Raw genomic sequence first — 17,351 nt, 5'->3', positions numbered from 1 at the left:
ATGCTGAAAAAACTCTCTTGTCAGATTTTACTGTTAAACATCTTTGAACCAAATTTTGAAATAAAAGTTTTAATTGGAAACATTTTGATGCACCTGAAAAACCATGATTTGGATTTTTGAACATGTGAAAATCTCCTCTCAATTTGATTAAGGGGAAGAAAATTAACTTGATTTTTTCGCGTTTTCCCAAACTTACTGATGCAAACTTCTAACAAATCAAAAATCAATACTTTTGATAGAAAAGGTCAAAAATTAAGTTTAGTTAATACTTTTTTGCTGAATTAGCCGAAATTTCTCATGAACTTAGCGGACACAATTTTTTTGCTTACCTAATTTCAAATTTTTCTGTACATAAATTTATACACCTTCTTCTGTTATCAGCACGTTAACCTCTGCAAATTGTCAATAAGGATAGTTGCTGTGCAAGTAGCACAGAATGTTCCGACCATATTGATGAAAGTATCTACAAAAAAAGTGTTTTTTTTTTCTTCAATTGCATCAATTTTTCGATTTTTTTTTCAAAGTTTTTGCAGAAATTTGTTGGCTCGCTCTCAAAATTTTCATTTCCAAGATGGGGCTAGAAGAGTTTTTGACAACTAATGTAGCTAGCTTCTATTCAGTTAAGTCATAATCTATTACAACCTTGCTCACTTGTTTTATTGTAGCTCGAAATCAAACAAAAAATCAAAAAAAAAATGTACGCCATTTTTTCTCGTCGGAACAAAAAAATATGTACTGGCCCAAAATTAACAAACGCAATAGAAATGCTTGGAATTACCAAAATTGACTAAATTGTTTGTTTCGATTCGAAAAGAGAGTTTTTTAAAATAGTAGCCTAAATTTATCAAGTTGTGGGGAGGGGAGGGAGTAGTTTTTTTGGTGAGTTTGGGAGAGGGGGAAGATTGTTCATATGCGCTTGGATTTAACTAAATTTTGCAAAACTTTTTGTGTTTTTCGTGAACGTTTAATTTTTTAAGCTCGTAAGCTGTTTCTCTAGAAAACTCTTCAGTCGCGGTTTTTTGTTCTTAGCCGCGACGGTTCAGAGTTGGCTCATTTCAGTCGCGCTGATTGAGTCATTTTCTTATATTGCGCCGATCCCGACGGTTTTTGGGTCACGCCGGTCGCCCTGAGTTTTTTTTTTCAGTCACGCCCGTCTTTAAGTGCCAATTAAGTTGCGCCTGTCTGCACATGCCAATTTATGAAGTCGCGCCGGTCTTTTTTTTTACTTGGGTAACCGATAGTCGCGCCGGTCTTTTCTTCGACTTGGGTTACTTCGACTCGGGTAACCGATAGTAATTGCTAATGGTAAAACAGCTTGACAAACATTTAATTTTAGTTTGTTCAGAGCCATTCATGTTCGCATTCATATAGCTTTTTCAAATTTTTCGTCTTAACTTGTGCTCAAATGTTGAACGCGGTTATAAATCTCAAAGAAGTTGAAGAACATAAAATTAATTCAATGTACAATTTTCATGCGAGTTATTAATCTTCTAATTTGCGAGCCATAAAAATTTTTGTTCTGGCCTGTTGTACAGCACTTTGGAAAGATATATAGAAAAAAATACCTGCGAAATTCATTTTCGACTATTCCATTTTCATTTTTCTTCTTAAAAGATTTGTTATCATTAAAAACTACGAAATGGCAACTATGGTTTGATAGTTTTTAATTATTTTATCTGCTTCGCTATTGTAATCAACAAGCATTAAAAACCAATTTTCAAAAGTAGTTCTGAAGTTAATCAAGGCTGCTTAGCGTGAATTGTGTTTATGCTACTAGAGAATATGCAATTGCTACTTACTTTACTACTGAAAAGATACAACACTGGCATTATTTCGTAGAGCCAATGAGATAAGTCATTTTGGTTTAATTGTTCCTGCCTTAAATTGACTTTATGGACGGAGGGGTGGTTCATTTTGCGGTAGACTCCAACTCCGACCCAGGATGTCTCTTCCATTCTATCCTCGATGGATTAAGAGTTCCGACTCCAAATCTGGCGCTGTCGTTCCTTGGTAGCGACTGGTGAGTTTTAGCAAAAAGTTCAAATCTTCATTAAACTGCAGCAAATGGACCTTGCTTGCCCGGGTCGAGGTTTGCAATTCATTTATCTACAGAGGCGGGTCCAACACATGGCAGAGTAGGACCAAAACTCCCCGGTCGAGCAGGCGAAAAAAGTCCAAAAAATTGCTATGACGCATTCTGGGCCAAGTGAAAAATCTTCCTTCAAAATCAGATTAGGGAGGAGATCGTTCACTTATGGTTAACAATAATATTTTTCAGCCAATTGGAATTGAGCATAGCACATGCAGGCCCTACTGTTTGAATTAGCCATTTAATTGTAAGGAATTGTTCACTTTGGTCTATTCAGGTGGGCGATTTTTTACATGGGCCCTTATTCTCATTCCACTGTTATGTTTTTGATCCAGGGGCAGATCTAAGATTTTCTCAACGGAATTGGATTTTTTTAAAAGTTTTGTTGACCTGTTTTTTTTAGCTAGACCAAATTGATAAAAAATTAGACAAACAAAAACGTTTTTAGGTACTTTTTGGAAAACGTTAACCAAAAAGTCGCATTTTTCAGCTAGTGCTTCCCCCTAAAATTAATAAGTGTCACTTAGAGTTAGGGTCCCTAAGGGAAAAAATGGGTCCCTCAGCCAAGTTTGGGTCCCTTACAAAATTAGGGTCCCTCAGTCAAAATGAATATCTCAAGATAGTACAAAGGGGGCCCTTGCCCACCCATTGGGTCGGCAGACGGTCGAATCCCTGAAGGGGGTGCGTCCACTCCCTCCCCTAAATCCGCTCCTGACTCACATTATACTCGATCCTTAAACTTATTTATACTCATAAGCAGGGGCGGATCTAGGATTTTCTCGAGGGGGGGGGGGCGGATTTTCTCGAGGGGGGCAGGGGCGGATCTAGGATTTTCTCGAGGGGAGGGGGGGGGGGCTGATTTTTCGAGCTCTATCTTTGCCCCTACTTTGACAAAATTTTCTGGGCCGCAGGCAATTTTTTGAAAAACAGTCAAAAAAGCCGTTTTTGGGCACTTTTTGAAAAATTTTGACAAAAAAAATGCGTTTTTTTTTGGCGCTCGCTCCCCCTCAAAGTTAGTATATAGTGGCGCTCAAGGCGCCTTTAGAAAAATTTTAGGGTCGGTCGGTCAAAATGGATTTCTGAAAAAGTATCAAAGGGGACCCTTTGGGTCGGCAGGGGGTCGAATCCCTGAGGGGGGGGGGAAACGTCCAACCCCCCACCCCCCCTTCCCTAAATCCGCCCCTGCTCATAAGGTTTCAAAAAAAATCATGAAAAACAACAGTTATGATGGATTACACAGCCAAGAATGTTTCCATTATTATGGATTATATTTGCACTTATGAAGGATCTACTTAACAATCTCCCCCCTTTCAAGAAAGATGGAAATTCTTTAGTAGATACAATAGGGGGGGGGGGGAGATTCTTTAGTAGATACAATAGGGGGGGGGGGGAGATTGTTAAGTAGATCCGATCTACTTAACAATCTCCCCCCCCATCTCCCCTAGTGTATCTACTAAAGAATCTCCCCCCCCCCCCCCTATTGTATCTACTAAAGAATTGCCCCCTTTCTTGAAAGGGGGGAGATTATTAAGTAGATCCAGTAGATCCCTTATGAATCCTAAAAAGGACTTAACATCTTTGAAAAAGGTAAATTTCAATAATAATCTCTTTGAAAACCATTATGATGTATGATGTATCACCATAGAGTATAATCTGGACGGTGGCCAGTCAATAAGCAGAAGGGTCTAAGAGCAGAAAGGGTCCAAAAGCAGAAAAACTGCAAAATGTCAACTTTTATAAGCTAATCGGTTACTTAATTATCAGAAATGTCAAGAATAACAAAGCAACGAACATTTTACGCATAACTTGAATAATTTAATCAAGATTTTTCAAAAGATTTTAATATAAAAAAGTTTCATAAATGAGCTAAATAAGGTAAGCCTAAGTTAAGCCTAAGTTCTTCTTCTTCTTCAATGGAAAATCGAAAATAATGAACAATGCCTAAAATTTGAATCTACTGAAAATTGGGATCTCCTCAACAATATCCCCCTCTTGTACCTAGTAACGAATATCCCCTTTCGGGTACCTAGTAACGATTATCCCCCTTCGGGTACCTAGTAACGATTACTTTCCTATACAGAAATAAATCATAGGTTAAGCATATGGGAATATTATACCTAGAAACGAATCTCCCCCTTTTTCTAAAGGGGGATATAGATGAATAGATCCAAAAACTGTTCCTAAATCATTTTGTACGTGTCGGCAGGGGGTCGAATTCCCGAGGGAATGAAATGCGTCCATCCCCCCACCACGCTCCTCCCAATCCGCCCTTTTCTGATTTCGTCGAACATTGACCCAAAAAACTGGCGTGAAAAGCGGCCCATGCTGTTTTGAACATGATTTAATGAAAAAAACTTTTGATAAAAACATTCATTCGATACCATTTTTCAATTACATCAATTGCTATCCGGGTCGAGGTTTGCAATTTATGTTTCGAAAGAATCGGCAAAAAAACAGCATATAACCCATAGAACCCATATAAGACCCATATAACCCATCTTTCGACTATTTTCGACCAGGTAAAAAAGTTTCCACTTGTTAACTTGGTCGAAATTGGTCAAACTGAAATGTTTTTCCTAAATGAACCGTCTTTTCGATCAGAAAACTTCGATGGTCGAACTCGAAGGAACTATTTTGTTTTTCTTCGGTAATGCTCGCGGTCAGCATGTTTTCGTCGGTCGAACACGGTCAAAACCTTATTTCTCGGTCGATCAAAGTTGACTGTTTTTTGAACAGAGTCGACTCGATCGACCTGTTTTTGTTCGGTCGGGCACGGTTGAAATGTTTTTCTTTCGATTGAAAACCGTCGAAAAACTTTTCCTCGGTGAACATGATCAAAACTTAGAAGGTCAAGAATGTCAAACACATCAAGACTGGTTTGAGTCGGTCGAAAAACAAATCGAAACCCTCGACCCGTGATACAGTGGATGTAATTCAAAATTGGTATCGGATGACAATTTTTATCAATAAGTTGTTAGGGAAAAAGCCGCGTAAATTTCAAAAGTCTTAGCCAAAGTTTTATTTCATTTTTAAGGAAGTTCAAAAATTATGCTAGTGTTAAGCACAATAAGATACTACAAACGAATTGCTTCGAGATAAAAATCTTAATGAGACCCTTTTATTTCCAATGAGACTAGGCCGCGAGTCGTAAAACTTCTCAATGTCGAGACAAAATGATTTGCTTTTTCTTTCAAAAACAGTTTGTAACTCGCGACTGGCAAGCCAACAATTTGAAGAACAAAATCTGTCGAGGAACAAAACTTGTTTTCACGCTTGCCATGAAGATAGCTAACCTTTGATGATCCATGTAACACTGATATATCCCACATTCACTGATATATAGTTAAGGTTCAAAATGAGACGAGGCATATCTAGGGTTTTTATTTGCGGGGATGCTAAATTATCAAAAAAAACTTTAGATCAAGCAGATTAACTTTCCAAGCTCTCCAAAGCTACAGTAAAGACCTTCTTTTGTCCAAGTTTTAATGCCGAAACAAAGTTTTGAAGAAAAATACAGACAAAATACAAACAAAAAAAGTTTTTTTTTTACCTCTATTTGCAAGTTTCTGACAAAAAAATTGGGTTTTTTGGCGCCCTTTTTTTCTTCATAAAAATATATTGGCGCCAATGGAGCCTTTAAAAAAATTTCAGCGTCGTTCAGCAAAAAAACTGAATGACCTAAATAATAGCAAACAGCAAAATTAGTCATGAAGTCGAATTCCTGAAGGAAAGGAAAAGCGTCAGCTCTTTGACCCTCCTCCCCAAATACGCTACTGAAAATAGGTATTGATAATTTCATCAACTGATGGCTCTTTAAACAACGATGGCTCTTTTTCCAATCCCCCCCCCCACCTGCAAAGTTTTACTGCTGAAATTTTGTTCACATCCGAATATTACGAAAATTGTTATGCGAACTCTTTGGGCCATGGCAAACATATTTGGTCTTCATGGATAGTCTTGTAACATCCCTCGTTACACCATAAAATTGATGCTTATGTGAGGCGGCGGGGAAAAGGAAAAAGAGCCATGGATTCAAAATTTTCCTCTCTGTTATAGCACAGGGTTAACATAGCTGTGTAATTAGTAATACGTAGCTTTAGAAATAATCCATGCAACGATATCCTTGTTCCGACTTCAGTAACGAAAGAAACGGAATAGTTGCGCCCGGGTGGTTTTTTTTCTTCACACAAATTCGACTTTTCAACTAGTCATTCTTGACGGAATTTTTAATCATTCAAAGGTATTTTTGACTTGAGCTTCAAATTGAGAAGTCATTTTACGTGTGATCATCATTCGTAAAATTAATGGGGGTTTAAAGATTGCCATTTTGGCCACTTTGGGATAATCAACGCGCGGTATACTTCGGGCTATTAACGCGTAAGCGGAGAATTATTCCGTCTTGGAAATTGTTCCAAATAAATTGAAGGAAGCTTATTTGACATAATTGATTTGTTGCTAGGAGCGAATTATATCAATTTTTACTTTATATGGCGCGTGGGGGATGATGATTACAAAAAGTCTCGAATAAAAAAAAAATCGTTTTTTTTCTGTTTTACATTTAATTTTTTCATGTTAATACTGTTCCATAGACTTTAAAAAGTGATCGGAGCATTTAGAGCTTCACCCTGATACGAGCAGTCTCGTTAGGTTATTTAGCCGACTTTCAAAGCAAACGAATTTTTATGCTGCCGCAGGTATTTGTTTGTTCAGTCAGTTTTTGTACTTTTAAATAAGCAAAATTGACGGAATTGTCTTATACCACCTGAAATATAATGTGGTTCTAAAATCGAATTTTAAACGGTAATTTACCTGTGATCATTTTTTCGTAAAATTCACTTTTTTATAGTAAACGCGCAACGTATTTTGGTCTTAACGCGCAGAGGTAAGCTATTTGATCTCTTTTTATAGGACAGGCGCTAGATACAGCCCTTTGTAGATCCTATTAGCGTGTGGGGAATAAATGGACGACAGGGCTGCTCCTATAGGGGCGAAGCCCTGATTGATCCTAATGCCCTTTAAGATCTATGGCGCAGTAAGAAAAATTAAAAAATTAAAAAATGAAAGGTACTGTAATAATTTTGTAATAGGTAAGTTTCATAGTTAAAGACTTTAAAGACGAAAATTTTTGCAATTGTTACTGTGGTCGGAAGATTCTGTGCTTTTGCAGTGCATGCAACGGTCCTCTCTTCAATGATTATTATGTTTTTCAAGGTCCCTCAACCTTGTAAATGGAGTTATGGAAGTGATGTCTGACAACTGCCACTGTTGGGTCATTTACGAAACATCCAGACAATTTCCACCGGAGAACCATGATATCAGTTACAGATTGCCAGAGAGAACCGGCCGACGAATATCTTATATCTGCCTTCAAACTGCTGAGCCAGAAAAATTAGATGTTGCGCCATCAGAACAGCCAGGGAAAACATCTGGTAAAACAATTTAAACTCCTCTTTCCCTACAAAAGTTAAGAAATTATCCTACAAAATAAAATCACAAAATTTCGTTTTTTATTTTGTGAGTTTTCTCAAATTTGGTACTAGAAATCACTCAAGTCTGATTGCCTTCTGCTGCTCAAAAATTAGAATCGAGAGCAGCATTTGCCTCTCCGTTTAGCAAAATTAATTCATGATCAAAATGTCTCTTCTTCTTAGATATTTTTTTTGTTTCCAGTACATCGCAGCAACGAACAGTTCACTCGTAATGCAGTGATCACGTTCAAACTAACAAGCAACAACATGGAGAGCTTCTACAAGTTCAGAGAGCAGTTTGAGACTTTCCTCTCCACGTCATTGCGTGTTCCCACTTCTGTTTTCGCAACTGCTTTTGACCTGCCAGAACTAGACTATTTAAGTGGACTTCTAGAGACAGCGTCCGTCAGTGTGATGATTCGCGAGTCGCTACATGAAGCTACAGAAAACTGGCTGTTTAAACTGGTCGTCTCGTCAGTTCAAGACACGATCAAAACACCGAATTTAACTGTTGGTCAGTTAATCAAACTTGCGATGGAAAAGTTCCATTCTCTCCCACTATCATCAAGTATGAACAACTTGCAACTGCCGCCTTTGCTGGAACGAAGTTTCAGAATAATATTCACAAACTTTCATTTGGTCTCAATGTGTTCAATTGACAGTTTGCATGAAAATGATTTGAACAAAACTGTAAATGTGGGACTAAGAGTTCTGGAGTCTATGCTCAAACCTCTAAAGCTCAATGAAAAAATCGATTTTATGCTGCAATGGAAACAGTGCAATACCCACTTGGAAAATTTCATGCGAGACAACTCGAGGCTCTTGCAAGAAAATTACAAGGAGCTGAAACTAGCTTTCCGAAAACTGCTTCTTGATGAAAACCTTAATGTCTTACAGTTCTTCTTGGACCAAGGAATTAATATGGACAATGTTTGCGATAAATCTTTCGTGAAAAGTTTGTACAGAGAAATTTCTTTTGACTGTTATGAGTATTTCGACGAAACTGCTATCAACAACTCAAACGACGTTGCTTCTCGCAATCGACGACAAAAGTACGCATCTGTGAATTTTCCAGTCAATTTGAGCCGAGGTTCCGGAAACAGTTTCATCTTTCTGCACATATCTTTGTTGGCTATTCTTGTCAACAAACCGAAAGTGTTTTCGTTTTATTCAGTAAAGTCTCAATTCAAAGTCATGGCGTTCCTTTTGTATTCGCAGTTATGGCGCATCCAAAGCGAGTGGGTTGCAAAATTTGACCTAAATCGAACCAGTTTCCAATCTCTGAGCTCACACTGCTTAAATACGGCGGTCGAAGTTCTGAAAGAATGTGAAACTTTGCACCTGGGCCTGACAAAAAGATTACTACTCTTAGAAATTCCAGAGTTTAATGGAAAATCCATTTTTGAGGTCGCTGCTTTTTCAGGTTTCAAGGAAGTTCTTGATCTCAGATCTTCAAAATTGATTTTAAGACAGCTTTGGTACAACGGTTTGCATTTAGATGCTCGAAGCTTTGCTAATTACTTAATTTTACCTTTTCGATTATGTGACGACCTTTCCACTGATAATGATGTTAAAAACCAAACTTTTGACAACAAAAAAGGTTATAAAAGTCATAAACTCAGGTTGTTTTATCTATCGCCTGCGTTCAAATTTTTTCTTCACTCCTCATCATACTTATTTTTTGCGCTTTTGTTTTCTCTATTTTACATAGACTTACGAAACGGGCATCCAAGTGGTGAAGAAGTATATTGTTACATTACAAGTTGTTGCTATCTTGTACAATTATATTTACCTTGGATTAAGTTAAAAGAGCCATTTCGACTCAAAGTGAAATTATGGCTCCAAAACGAGTTCAATATTATCGAGACAGTTCAAATAGTGGCGACAACATTAGCCTTTTCTATCCGAATTCTCGGATTCAGAAGCGACTTCTCCTTTATGTTGGCTAAGTCATTTTATGGTTTGTCAGTTTTGACTGTTCTTTTGAAACTGGTGCGTTTTTTCCAGTGTAGCAGCCGACTTGGTCCAATTTGGATCTTCATTCGAAAAATGTTGAAGCAGACTCTAATATTCTTCTGCATTTTCCTGGTGCTAGTGTGTGGCTTTGGTCTCTGTCTTCATCTGAGCAGTCTGCGCACCTGCGAGTTTGTAAGCCAAGACGAAGAGATCAAAGTCGGTTCCTATGAGGGCGGACAGTGGGTTTTTCTCAAAGCATACTTCATGTTTTTTGGCGAGAAGTTCTACAACAGCATTTCCCTCGCCTGTAATTCAGACCCGAAACGATACATGTCCGAGATTATGCTCTCCCTTATGTTGTTTGCGGGCAATGCTTTGGTACTAAATGTGTTAATCGCCCTCTATCGGTCGGTGTTTTTGAAAGTGCAACAAAGATCGTCCCTCGAGTGGACGTCTGAGATGTATTGGCTAGTGCGAGAGTTCACCCACAATACTTTTTGTCCTCCGCCATTCAGTATGATTGAGCTGGTTGTCGTGTTTTTCGTCAAAAAGGTTACTTAAACTTCATCTTTTGTTTCTGTTAATTATGAACTTCGCAAACTTGCAGAAATTGCCTAGATAATGAAATTAATTGAACACTGAAAATTGCTCATAATTTCGTCTTAGCTCTGTGAGGGAACTAAAAAATGATAGTCTTGATAAGTTGGTCCATTTTTTTAATTAAGAAAGAACTATTTTGAGCCTGCATTAGTGGATTTAGATTTATGAGAGGAGATACCCTAAGTACCCCAGGAAAGCATCACTCACACTCCCTCACCACACCCTGTCCCAGATGATGCAGCTGGAGGAGAGTGCGTTCAGAAGTGTACAGCAGAGACGCAGAGGGAGGATCGAGGCGAACGAGAGCATGCAGTACCTGAGAGACGTTGAACTGCGACAGAAAAACATTCTGTCTCAAGCGGTCCTCAACATCACAAAGTGTCGTCAGATTTACGACGCCTGCAAAAACAGGTTCAAATGAAGCCTTATAATTTTTTTAATTTGGTACAAATCACTTTCGGGCATTCTTGCACGAAGTTTCATTCTAAAATTGATGAGAGATTTATGTAAAGTACAATAATAGTTTACACAAATGAGTTGATTCATTTTTGTATTTTTGTATTTGCTTAATTAAAATTATTTTCTTTTATGTTTTTATAATAAAGCTTCTGTTCAATGTTAAAAATTTTTGTAGGTGTAGTTATTGGATATACCTTTTTTCGAGCCAAATTTTTTCCGGGTCCCTCCACAACTCAGAAAAGACTTGATTTTGACAAAATTTTGCACTGCGAGCAAATTTATGAAAATAAAAGATCAGCGTTTTTTCTCAATTAAATAAATATGAAGTATTATGGTGAATTGAAAACATTAGAATTGTCCCTGTATGAGATGCTTTTGATAATCTCCGCAAAAACATTTTTCAGATTAAAATTCACGTTCAGCGCCAGAACATTCAAGCTCTAGCCCCTGTTCGTTGTACACTGCAAATACCGGTGTAAATAATTAGTTGAAATTAAGAGACGGAAAAATGTTCCAGATCATACCTTTGCAAAGTATCATCCTCTTATTGGAGACTGATTGCTTTGACTCATCGTCTTCCAGAAAAAGCGAAACCAGATTGTCTCTGCATTTTTTCTCTCCAAATCTGCAATAATTGATGAAATCAATCAAAACAGATCTCATTCTTCACACTATTCTGACAATAGAGCTTTCTTTCGTACCAACCGGGCAAAGCTCGTTTGGGTCTTATTCAGGTGTAAAAATTGTTCACGACTTTCTTCCAGCAAAGCGGTTAAACGTTTGTTAATTATTCCATAACAGCAGCGATTAAAATCGCGACTGAAATGTCGGCAAAATTCAAAGCCATCTTTTTTGGCATGCAGCACATATCATAACACTAAAGTTTTGAATACCCAACGGCATTGTCTCAAGATATTTGTATCATAAAAGCGAATTGAGACTCTCACCAATGAGATCTCTCAAAGGTGCAGCATATATTGCACATTTGAAAGTAACTTTTACACAGGTTTTCCAAACTTATATCAGCTAGGGGACTTTATTACTTTTTATGTCCAAAAGGCTATATTCACAATCTTGAACTGAAACTAATCACCTTCAATCAGATTTTAAACCATTTCCACAATTTTAAGTCGACTGGCCAAAATTTTGATTGTTTGGCCAAAAATTTTGATTGTTTGGCCAAAAAGTTTGATTGTTTGGCCAAAAATTTTGATTGTTTGAAAAAATGCTCAAGTCTGTTTTAAATAAGCTGCAGAGTTTCACCCAGACCAAAAAACATAGAAAAAAGCTCAAGTTCCGTAAACAAAAAGATCTAGAAACGACTAAGATGGAATAACTCGAGGTCATGTGGAACTCTTACAAAACACTAAGCAACACAAATAATGAGCTCTCAAATTATTCAGCCTGCTCTTATTTGGAAAGATGCCTTCATTCCCCATTCCTCAAAGACTTCCTGTACTTGAGATATGGATGAAACCGTTGTTGAATTCAGATTGGATTTGGGATAAAAACTGGTGTCTAGCAAATCAAATTTGGCAGAGTTTTTTTTATGGATGTTGATACTTTCATTCCACACATTAAATTGTGACAGTAGTTGAATAAGTTATCATCCCAGCATATAGGGCTCTCCTCAATATGATATTTTAAAAAACGTCCTTCTTGACTCGCGGAAAAAGTGACCATGCTCAGACATGATCATGCTCGGTTACCCGAGAGTAAAATCATGCCGCGAAGAGAAGACCAGAGCGACCCAAACATGGCAATTCCAGATCGGCGCGACTTTATGTATGCAGTTCCAGTCTGGCTCGACCGAGACTTGGCAATGAAGACCGGTGCGACTGAAAAAAAAAACACCGCGACCCGCGCGACTCAAAAAACCGTCGGAAAAGGCGCGACCTAAGGTAATGGCGCGACCGGCTCGACTGAAAATGTTCAATTCCAAAGCTATGACAAGTATCAAACTTGTTTTGATTTGAAATTACTTGTGTTATATTGGCTACTCGAATAAAGAAACTGAGAAACGTTTTCCAGAAATTAAAGCTTTCCAAAATTTGGCCTCAACTGTCCACTTGGACAAGAAATTGAAATATGGATAACAATTTAGGCACAAAGAAAATTTTCGTTCCATATTCTGAGCAAGGCGAAGGATATTAAGCAAGTACTGGCGCCACTACACGAAATAAAACAAACCAGCCGAATTATAAGCCAACGGAAATTTGTCTTGAGTATATGTACTAGCCGAAAAAATTAGTCATTTAAATAAGAGTTTTTTATTTGCTTAAATAACTGGAACCAGCTCTGAACTAGTATTTATAAACCAATTATATTATTGATAAAACTATCCCTATAAAATATTACCAATTAACCAATCATATTCCATCACTATCAATGACAACTATTTGTAGTTCTGAAACTACAGTTGTTCTCAGACTACATCTTAGATTACAGTTGTTCTCCTTTTGGACAAGCTCCAAAACTAACTCGCAATTAGCAGTATACACTAGATCTATTGAGACTAGGAGATATAGAGTAAGATTAGGATTGGTATTAGACTACGAAGTTGCACAAATCTGTCGGGCCGAAAATAAGATAGCGTGACGAACAGACAGTGTATATTATCCGAAATTAATCTATGAGTAAGCTACCCCTGGCTTCAAACGTATCTGGTGCGACCACAAGCCTCGAACAAGACCTTAGCTAACTTAGATGTAGCAAATTAGAATTAGAAAAGACCAAATTTACAAAATTGCAAAATGTTAGATGGTATAGACAATTTAATAGATATGTCTCTACGTCTCAATTAGTCTACGCCAATATTTCCAACAATACTAGAAATACCAGGTATTGAACGAAGATCTAGATCACGACGTGAACATAGATTGAACGATGGATAAGATACTACATGATAGTACGACGCAAATCGCAAAGAGTATATGTCTTCAGAATCCTCTATTCAGAAAATTTAAATTTTCATTGATTGACTTGAAAATTGTTTTATTTGAAGAATAATTAGACTTCTTCAATAACCTATTTGCTGTTTTATATCCATATTATAAAAAGATATAAAAACACAATAAAAAGATACACAAATCGTTTCTTTCAAAATTTGCAATACATTAAAATTGAAAACTTTCGTAAAATCAAAAAAAATTTAAATAAAAAACAAAAATTAATAGTAGGAAATTTTATCGTTAGTTTTATTAAATTTATAAAAAGTTTCTTGGTTCTCAAGAAACAATTTTTTCCTCATCCCCGCCTCATCAACTAAAACATAACCAAATTTATTCAAAAACTAACATCATTCAAAATTTCTACCTTAAAATAATTTTGAATCTATGATTTTTTTCCTTAACTTATATCTTTTACTTGAAAAAATTATCAAAGCATATCCCTGATTTTTGATTATTTAAATTTCTTTAAACGCAGATCACCAAGGTTTTCCTTGGATCTTTAATTTTACTTTAAATAAAACTTCATTTAACTTAAATAAACTTCCCTTTGATTAATCAGAACAACGTTGTTCTCCCCACCTCATAAATTAAAATGTCTAACGACTTCAAACGTCAATAATGTCTCCAAACCCTTATCGAAAACCCAAGACTAACAGAATCATTTAGAAAAACTAACCATTAGTAATAAGACAAACAGTGAAGAACTTCTGTTACTCATCCTTCACTTGAGCCCTTCCTTTTAGCTGACCCAGGCTAAAACCCTTAAAATATTAGTAAGCTCTAAAATAGTACCTAACGATGTACTTGTGTTCTGATTATACCTAAAACTTGTAGATTGATTTACTATTCTCCACCCTTGGTCACAAATCAAACCCGTAGATAAGACTGAGTAAATTTTTCTTTTAATAAAACTTAGTCACTAGAATGTAAACATCATTCTAACGAATTGAAATACTCTCTCTCCAACCCGTCAAACTCGACAATCTATGCCCCAAGTCAAGATAACCACACAAAAACCCTAAGAACTAGCAGTTTAAGGAATAAAATTTCTAGCCTCCGATTTTTGCACCCATCATCCAAAACTTTATGTCAAGAGATGATTTAGGCAGTAAACAAACAATAATACTAAACAATTGTTTTAATAAAGACAAAAGATATGATCTTGTAATTACACCACATGAACAAACAATAGGTGATACTAGATCAAAAACACAAACGCGAAAAAGACAAAAATAGCAAAACAAAACAAAATAAAAAACGAACATTTTTAAAAACAATTAGCGCAGTTTCGGAATCAGATACAACAACAATGCAAGAACTTCAAGACCTAAAAGATTCGATAGAAAAAGCAATCCATTAGACAAACAGAATATTTTCCGCATCGCCATCGTCATTAAAATGTAAAAGCAGCTTTTAAAATCATATATGCATAAACCGTTATGATCATAAAATTGGAACCAGCCATTAAGGCACATTGAAATTTACCTATTAACGGTACTACAAAACAAAAATGATTAAGAACGACAAAAAATGTCGACGATGACTCTATATTTCCCCTTGTTATTCATCCACAAAGTGATAACGCTCGAGGATGGGTACATTTTTGTCATAACTTTATTGCAAAATTATTCGAAAAAGGAAATAGTCCATGCACACAGGGTTTTCCCGAAATAAGGATTAAAAGACAAATTTTGATCACTATAGAAAAGCATATGTAATATCACTTCATTTTACGGAATATTCTTTTATGAGTTTTTACCATCACAGCCAAATCAAACACCGTATCAATTACAAACAGAATTCATAAATAATATACAACATCATAAATCACAAAGAGCAAACTCAATCTTTACAAGCCATGTTTTCTCTATTATTCATAGTTATACATCTATATTAGAATTAAAAGAAACACCAAATTAATCACCACCTCAGACATCTCGACACTCAACTGTAGGATAAGAAATTCATCTTTTCTCAAAATTTTTATATACAATCCGTGAAAGCCTCACATCAAAAATGGAACATCAAAAATGTAAAACATGATTTGCAACGAAAAAATGTTAAACATGATTTGCAACGAAAAAATGTAAAACATGATTTGCAACGAATCCTAGCATGGTTCATAGTAGAATATTTTTTTTACACAATTTAGATTTCATTTCAACATCAAGAAAAAATTTTCGACCACAAACCTCAGACGATGAAACTGTATTAGACGACCAAACAGATTATGTTTGGAACCCTAAATGGTCTCATCCATTATTTATTAATCTAACCATTGACATTTCAAGCGCAGCAATTAACTCTAATTTTGTACACAAAGATTATTTAAGAATAACCCCACTCACTATTGATGCAACCTTTAAACTAGAACACAATAATCAACGATAGAACAAGATTCAATCCTCATCACTTTTTATTAATAGGAAATAGTTGAAACAATGCCTAAAACAACACAACAAAGCATTTCTCCTATTCATCCTACAATTACAACTCCACATAATATAAAAAAACTCCATTCCCGCAGGCAACTATTCAATCAACAGTAACACCCTCCGCTGCCAGAAATATTCACAAATGGATTACCAAACATATGGACCATTAAATAATACTCGACAATCAAACAAGCAAAAGCCTCCAAATTGAAAAAGTTTTTCAAACCACAGTTACGAATTTTTGTTTGCGAAAAAAACATAAACAGACCAATAACAAAATCCCCCACGCCATCTAAATCAAGCAAAAGAACAATTTTACAACCAACAGATACCACTCAGTTTTCTTGAATGACGAACAACGAGCTACAACAGATCGTAGTTAAAATTATCATTTTTTTTCAACCAAATAAAAATTAGAACAAACAAACAATTCGCAAGTAATCAATCACCATATTCAGAAGACGAAGACTATTTGAATGATAAACAACAACATTATAATAATCTACGAAATAACAACTGTATTACTGATCAACCAGATAGTTTTTACCAGCCAGATATTTTTTAACCTAATACACATTCTGAAAAAACCAAAACAACCTTCCCTCAAAGAAAAAAATCAGCATCATAAAATAATATTTTACAATCACAAAACCCCATAAACACACAAGGTTATCAGCCTAATCAAAAGGAAAACCAAATTCCATAACTGTATTATCTACAACAACATGAAATTACAAAGACCCCACTTACAAAATTTTCACAAATACCAAATGCAGCAGAGTCACTCCAATTGATTATGAATCCATACCTTATGAGTGGATCATCTATATCTTCAAAATACCACTCATAGTATTCATAGGAACAGACCCTGAGTACTCAGCAGAAGATAATCTAAATGCAAACACAGCAAACTTAATTTTAAATATAAGCCCTGAACCAGTAAATACACACTCCATCAAAACTGGATACATAGAGGTTTAAACGTACAGGTGTAATCCAAACCACACTTGATGGTGCAGCTCAAAAACTTTTTTCAGTTCAACATATAGACATTAAATCAGACTGGAAAAGATTCACACGAGAATTTTCAAAAATGTTCGACTCTGAAAGAAATAAACATCGCCCAAGAGTCCTATGTAACAAAATCCGTAGCCTTCCCAACGAGACAATAAAACAACTCGCAGTAAGACATGAAATTTTAGTAAGAAAATCATTCATTCTCAATAAATACAAAAATACGAAAACTACTGAAGTTATAATGATGAGTCTTACACCACAACTAGGCAAAATTGCAATGAAAAAGAGAGCCTCACATCCATCATCAATTCAAGAACCCGACATAAATTTTAGAAAGCTAGTAGATAAACTAGAGCGAACTGAAGTCACTATTAAA

General features: G+C 36.0%; 2 protein-coding genes across 2 annotated transcripts in view; one reads left to right on the top strand and one right to left on the bottom strand.

Annotated features, from left to right (window-relative positions):
* Positions 1–17,351, bottom strand: part of LOC134844582 (UPF0193 protein EVG1 homolog) — a 260,384-nt gene that overhangs the window by 180,834 nt on the left and 62,199 nt on the right. The gene's annotated exons all lie outside the window — the stretch shown is intronic.
* On the top strand, positions 1,429–10,702 carry LOC134844041 (uncharacterized). The gene is made up of 4 exons (XM_063860497.1): positions 1,429–2,020; positions 7,301–7,518; positions 7,760–10,065; positions 10,274–10,702. Exons 1-4 carry the CDS (start codon positions 1,893–1,895, stop codon positions 10,532–10,534), a joined length of 2,913 nt encoding a protein of 970 aa, XP_063716567.1. The 5' UTR covers positions 1,429–1,892; the 3' UTR covers positions 10,535–10,702.

Source organism: Symsagittifera roscoffensis, chromosome 4, assembly GCF_963678635.1.
Source record: "Symsagittifera roscoffensis chromosome 4, txSymRosc1.1, whole genome shotgun sequence".
NCBI classification, from domain to species: domain Eukaryota; kingdom Metazoa; phylum Xenacoelomorpha; order Acoela; family Convolutidae; genus Symsagittifera; species Symsagittifera roscoffensis.
This window is presented reverse-complemented; position numbering and strand designations above follow the sequence as displayed.